The sequence below is a fragment of the Sinocyclocheilus rhinocerous genome, unplaced genomic scaffold, assembly GCF_001515625.1.
Source record: "Sinocyclocheilus rhinocerous isolate Xijiao unplaced genomic scaffold, SAMN03320098_v1.1 scaffold484, whole genome shotgun sequence".
NCBI classification, from domain to species: domain Eukaryota; kingdom Metazoa; phylum Chordata; class Actinopteri; order Cypriniformes; family Cyprinidae; genus Sinocyclocheilus; species Sinocyclocheilus rhinocerous.
In genome coordinates, this window is record NW_015658063.1 from 786,267 (window position 1) to 792,804 (window position 6,538).

At 35.7% G+C, this 6,538-nt stretch overlaps 1 protein-coding gene across 1 annotated transcript in view; it reads left to right on the plus strand.

Annotated features, from left to right (window-relative positions):
* LOC107722073 (E3 ubiquitin-protein ligase RFWD2-like) overlaps nucleotides 1-6,538 on the plus strand; it is a 21,522-nt gene that overhangs the window by 13,137 nt on the left and 1,847 nt on the right. Inside the window, exons 12-18 of the mRNA XM_016530297.1 lie at nucleotides 2,277-2,420; nucleotides 2,524-2,632; nucleotides 3,208-3,289; nucleotides 3,395-3,511; nucleotides 3,600-3,717; nucleotides 4,789-4,913; nucleotides 5,135-5,295. Of these exons, the coding sequence (XP_016385783.1) occupies nucleotides 2,277-2,420; nucleotides 2,524-2,632; nucleotides 3,208-3,289; nucleotides 3,395-3,511; nucleotides 3,600-3,717; nucleotides 4,789-4,913; nucleotides 5,135-5,295 (856 nt within the window). The remainder of the gene's footprint in view (nucleotides 1-2,276; nucleotides 2,421-2,523; nucleotides 2,633-3,207; nucleotides 3,290-3,394; nucleotides 3,512-3,599; nucleotides 3,718-4,788; nucleotides 4,914-5,134; nucleotides 5,296-6,538) is intronic.

Genomic DNA, 6,538 nt, shown 5'->3' on the forward strand with positions numbered 1-6,538 from the left:
AGTCAGCTGATGCGAGCTTGACTAACGTGACCTGCCAGAACTAACGCTACGCTAGATTTAAACGGTTTAAAGTAATTTAATTATTTATTTTTTCAGTAATTTATCAAAATATTTAAAACGGTTTGCTGCATGGTTAAAATACGCTATGTGTATATTTAAAAAAATTGAGTTTTTTTTAGAGAAAAAAAAAGGCAAGTCGCATTTTATTTCATTCAGAAATAGGCCTAATGCCGACACGAAATGTTTACAAACATTATAATAAACACTGTAAACATAGCTAGGCTATTTTAGTTCCCCTCACTCCACAACAAATCCTTTCAGTTAACAGTATTTAGAAAAGAACAAGAATTAAAAATATAAGAACCTATAGCTATATAAACGATAAGCCAAAACGAATTCATTTAGGCTAAAACGAAACTGAAACCAACGTTGGGTCTCTCATTCGACACAAAATCAAAATCAATGTTTCCATATTCGCGATGTATTTGAATGCCAAAATATAATTTATTATGTAGCCTACTTCACTGGCGTTCCAATATCCACGTAAAACAAAATGGTTTGCATAACATCACGGCGGTACAGTGATAACGCTTAACGGCACAGATTTTACTACCTACATATTTAAACTGAGCAGTGTGTTTTTTTTCCTGGTGTAAAAGGCCGCCTCAAATACAGCTCACAAAATCAGGCTTGTGCTGTGTGTAAGCTATTGTGCAACAATTGCACGATTGTAAAAACAAAAATGCAGTGCATGATCAAACATTTAGGTGAGATAATTTATATATATTTTTTAAAATGGCAAAAAAATGCACCCCTCCACCCCACAAACTAAAAAATCCACTCTCACAAGAGTCACCTAAGAGGGGAATTCATTTTCAAAAATGAAATTCAGGCCCTGAATAAATGTATAAAATTTCTGATTGTAGTCTTACTATAAATAATTCTACATGATAAAAACAAGGCTTTAAAAAATCGGTATCGGTGATCATATCGGCAGATAATGCTTTCTGTGATCGGCGATCGGTTATCGGCCTTAAAAATCCTGATCGGAGCACCCCTAGTTTTATGTAATGTTCAGATGTATTACCCCAATCCTCAACCAGCCAAAGAACATGTTTACAAACATTATAATAAACACTGTAAACATAGCTAGGCTATTTTAGTTCCCCTCACTCCACAACAAATCCTTTCAGTTAACAGTATTTAGAAAAGAACAAGAATTAAAAATATAAGAACCTATAGCTATATAAACGATAAGCCAAAACGAATTCATTTAGGCTAAAACGAAACTGAAACCAACGTTGGGTCTCTCATTCGACACAAAATCAAAATCAATGTTTCCATATTCGCGATGTATTTGAATGCCAAAATATAATTTATTATGTAGCCTACTTCACTGGCGTTCCAATATCCACATAAAACAAAATGGTTTGCATAACATCACGGCGGTACGGTGATAACGCTTAACGGGGACAGATTTTACTACCTACATATTTAAACTGAGCAGTGTGTTTTTTTTCCATATGTTTGACTGACTGTATTTTATTATGATAATGAACAGGCTGCATTGTCAAGGTAGCAAAACTTTACTGTGTGTGCGCTAGCAGCGCAGGCACAATCACTTGAATTTTTTTCCTTCTAAAAGTGGAAGCAACTACTCCTTTTAGTCATAAAGATAATCGGAATTGTAAAAGGTTTGCTTTTATTTGTGTACATTCACAATAAAAACAAATCTTTGTGCTTTTGTAAAATAAGCCTAAAGAAAAATAGGATACGGCTTTCTGCCGTCTGTTCCCTTTGACACAGCACAAAAATGAACCGAAACTCTGCATACTAGGCTACTTGTTGCAGTTTTTCTTTCGTTTTCTTAATTTATTATTTAAGTAAAAATATATTTCTCGTATAGGCCTATGTATTATTATTATTATTATTATTGTTTAGTTATATTAATATAATAATATATTATGATTATTTATATACATATAGCCTAGCTTTATTATGTTTTTCTCCGCTCGCAGAAGCGCTGCAGGTATATCAGATGTATATAACCTCGCTCGGCTAGTATAAAAAGTACTTATTTCATCATACCAACATTTTTCAGACATGCTTATATTTGATCACCTAAGCGTCTGAGAGGCTGTTTGGATGCAGTACAACTCTTGTCGCTTTCAGTGTTCGTGTTTGAGTGAAAGTAGAGTAGATAATGAGCATGCACAGTCAGGAGAACTTGCTGTGCTAACACTTGTTCTGTCTTCTCTCTTTCCCCTCTTTTGCAGCATTGAGTTTGACCGTGACTGTGATTACTTTGCCATTGCCGGTGTCACTAAGAAAATTAAAGTGTTTGAGTACGGCACTGTGATCCAGGATGCTGTGGACATTCATTATCCTGTCAACGAGATGACATGTAACTCTAAAATTAGGTATAAAGAGTGTCTGAAATCAGGGGTTGGCCTGAATGTTCTTGGTGGATTATGCAGTAGCACTACAGAATGTCACATTTTCTTCTGTCTTGTCTCTTTCCAGCTGTATCAGCTGGAGTAGCTACCACAAAAATCTGTTAGCGAGCAGCGACTATGAGGGGACTGTCATTCTTTGGGATGGGTTCACGGGACAGAGGTCAAAGGTCTACCAGGTACCCTTATGTGTCAGGCGGCGCCAGATGACATTCATTACTCTTATACCCCTTTCTGTAGGAGAGCAATTTTTACAAATTTCCTTCTTAACTCACAGACTACTAGAGATTCACTTGTCATCTTTTGTTATAATACATAAAATAGAAATCCTTAGTAACATTATAAATGTCTTTACTCTCACTTTTAATCAATTGCATCCTTGCTCAATAAAAGTATTAATTTATTTGAAGATTTTTTTACTGACCTGAAACATTTAATGTACAACGATGTTTGTTTTGATGATTGATTCATTTGTTGATTATTTTTGCAATTAATGGGATAAAAAGCCTTTTTGTATATACTGAGAAAACATGTTTTTTCCACATCTTGCCCAACATTCTTTTCTATAATTTAATAAATTAAATATGACAAACAGATTAAATGAAAAACAAGCTATTTTAATTATCAACTTGGTAAGTTTGAGACTTGGGTTCATTTTGAATTTTATATGTATGTTTGTGTATACATCTGGGATTTGCAATTCCTTCAGACTTGATCTAAGTTGGACTCTGACCTTCAAGTTTCATTTCCACAGGAACATGAAAAGCGGTGTTGGAGTGTCGATTTCAATCTTATGGATCCCAAGCTCTTAGCATCAGGATCAGATGACGCAAAAGGTATTTATGCAACTGAATAGTTCCGATGAAGTTATTTGATTTGGGATTCTTACAGAGATATTCTTCTATAAATATTTAAGAATGAATTTTTCTCTTTTTCCCCAGTCAAGTTGTGGTCCACCAACCTGGACAATTCAGTAGCCAGCATTGAAGCGAAGGCCAATGTATGCTGTGTCAAGTTCAGTCCATCCTCTCGATATCACCTTGCCTTCGGATGTGCAGGTGCATAATTCATTTGAATCAATCCATTGAAAGTTTTACTTCCCGTTAAAATCGTAAAACTTTTCAATTCATTCTTAATCTTTTCCAGACCACTGTGTGCACTACTATGACCTGAGAAACACTAAGCAGCCCATCATGGTTTTCAAAGGCCACAGGAAAGCAGTGTCCTATGCCAAATTTGTCAACGGAGAAGAGATTGTGTCTGCGTATGTATACACTGAAATTCCCTGTGCTTTTTTTTATCCTGTATCATTGGAAAATGTCTTGAGTTTAAGAGTCAGTGGAAAGAAGTTAATGTGTAATAATAGGGGTAAACAGTTCTTGGAAAAAACATCTTATGGGACCATTTTTAATGCTGTATTGCTGTATCACTTAAAGGGATAGTTCACCCAAAAATGAAAATTTTATGTTTATTTGCTTACCCCCAGGGCATCCAAGATGTAGGTGACTTTGTTTCTTCAGTAGAACACAAACGAAGATTTTTCGGTTTTCGTTGCAGTCTGTCAGTCATATAATGGAAGTGAATGGGAATCACGGCTTTGAGAGTCAAAAAAATAACATAAACAAAACCAAATTAAACCCTGCGGCTCGTGACGATACACTGATGTGTAAAGACACGAAAACGATCGGTCTGTGCAAGAAACTGATTGCGGCTTGTGACGATACATTGATGTGTAAAGACCGATCGGTCTGTGCAAGAAACTGAACAGTATTTATATCGTTTTTTACCTCTGATTCACCGCAATATCCGAACTGTCCTGAGCGCGGTCTCAACAGCCGGCACGTGACACGTCTTCTTCTTCTCGTTAATGCACTTATAAGTCTGCGATCCGCCGTAAAGCAAGAAGAAGACGCGTCACGCGCCGGCTGTTCGGACATTGCGGTGAATCAGAGGTAAAAAATGTTTGTGTATGTTTTTTTTTACTCAAAGCCGTGATTCCCATTCACTTCCATTATATGACTGACAGACTGCAACGGTTTGAGTTAAAAATCTTTGTTTGTGTTCTACTGAAGAAACAAAGTCACCTACATCTTGGATGCCCTGGGGGTAAGCAGATAAACATCAAATTTTCATTTTTGGGTGAATTATCCCTTTAACCTAATCAAAACATCAGCTATTGGAACAGTATTGACTTATTGTGTTACAAAAATATTGGTTATCAAATCATCCTTGAGTTTCCTAACATTTGCATCCCTATTCAAACCGGAACCATTAGAAATCTGAACCATTACACCACCAAACCAAACGTCTGAGTTAAATTGTAACATCCCCACAGATCAACGGACAGCCAGCTGAAACTCTGGAATGTGAACAAGCCACATTGTTTGCGCTCATTTAAAGGCCACATAAACGAGAAGAACTTTGTGGGTCTGGCATCTAATGGAGACTATGTAGCATGTGGTGAGTGGCACTACACAGAATTGGTTAAAAGGTTTGCTTTTGGCACAAAAAACTATTTCAGTCTGGCTACAATCAGAACTGTGATAATGCTGCTTGATTAAACTTTCTCTGATCATTTCAAATCAATGAAGGGTTTATTATCAAGTAGAAAGGTAATGTTTATCTGGTTAAAAAAAATACTAAAACTCCTCAATAATGCTCTCACTTCATATACCCCACAGGAAGTGAAAACAACTCCCTGTACTTGTACTACAAGGGGCTCTCCAAGACGCTGCTGACTTTCAAGTTTGACACTGTGAAGAGTGTCCTGGACAAGGACAAGAAAGAGGATGATACCAATGAGTTTGTCAGTGCAGTGTGCTGGCGAGCTCTGCCTGATGGGGTAAGATTCAGTCTTATCTCACTCACATTTGACATGATAAATCACTTTTCTAAAACCAGCAGTAGAACAAGAACGGCCATGGGGGCACATGGGGACAGTCGAACTGAACTCCTTGGTACATTAAGGACAAGTAATGGCAGGGTAGCAGAGGACAGTGGGTTGGGAGAAGGTCGGTGTGCATCTGCTTTCTGGAATCCATGCTTATTAAACCCACACTCCTCTGCTTCACTGTCTAAAATAGTGTGGTTTGCAGGAAAAAGCATTGCTATAAAGTCATCTTTCAGCTCATGGCTAATTTACCTGGCTAACTGGCTAATTGTTGTGTTAGGTCCTTTTTTGTTTTGTTTTATTGTCGGAACACAGTCAAACTGAATGATATATTATAGTAATATAATATGTATTCCTTCTTCTTCTTCTTCTTTATTATAGAATATGAGAATGTTATTATGCAGCAGTAATATATTTAAATCCTAAAATCTTACTTGAGTAATTTCAAGGCCTTCCTAATAAATCTGTGAACCTTCATTTTGCACGATGGAAGACCTTTCAGTTTCTGTGTGTATTTAATAGCCCCCCCCCATTCTTTTTTTCGTCATCTTTCATAAAGTAATTTTTTCGCCATTTAACTTTGTAAGATGTGTTTGTAAAAGCCCCAAATATTTCCACTATACGAATGCTAAAATTAAGTGAAAACAAAGCATTCCAGTGTTATTTTAGTATTATTATAAAGTATTATAGCATTCGTTAAGATTTTCAATTTTCATTTTAATCTTAGTTTTTATGTACTATTGTCATTTATATTAGATTTGTTTTAAAATATTTCTGTTATTTTTAGTTTCAGCTATTTTAGTACTTCAACTTAAACGTGTCTGTTTGTTGCCAAAGCATTTCCCAAGCTTTTTTTTTTTTCATTTTCATCTATTATTTAAGCTTTATTTCAACTATTTAAAAATATATATTTTTATAATTTTAGTTCTATTTTCACTTAAAGATTTATTATTTAAATTGCAGTACTGTATGCTATTAAAATTGAAAATGCACAATAATCATGGTTCCCCAGAGAGTTAAAGGGGTCATATGATGCTTTTTTAAAGATCATTATTTTGTGTATTTGGTGTAACAGAATATGTTGACATGCTTTAATGTTCAAAAAACACATTCTTTTTCAAATACTGTACATTATTGTAGGTCCTCTATGCCCCGCCTCTCTCAAACGCTTCGTTTTCTACAAAGCCCCCTCCTT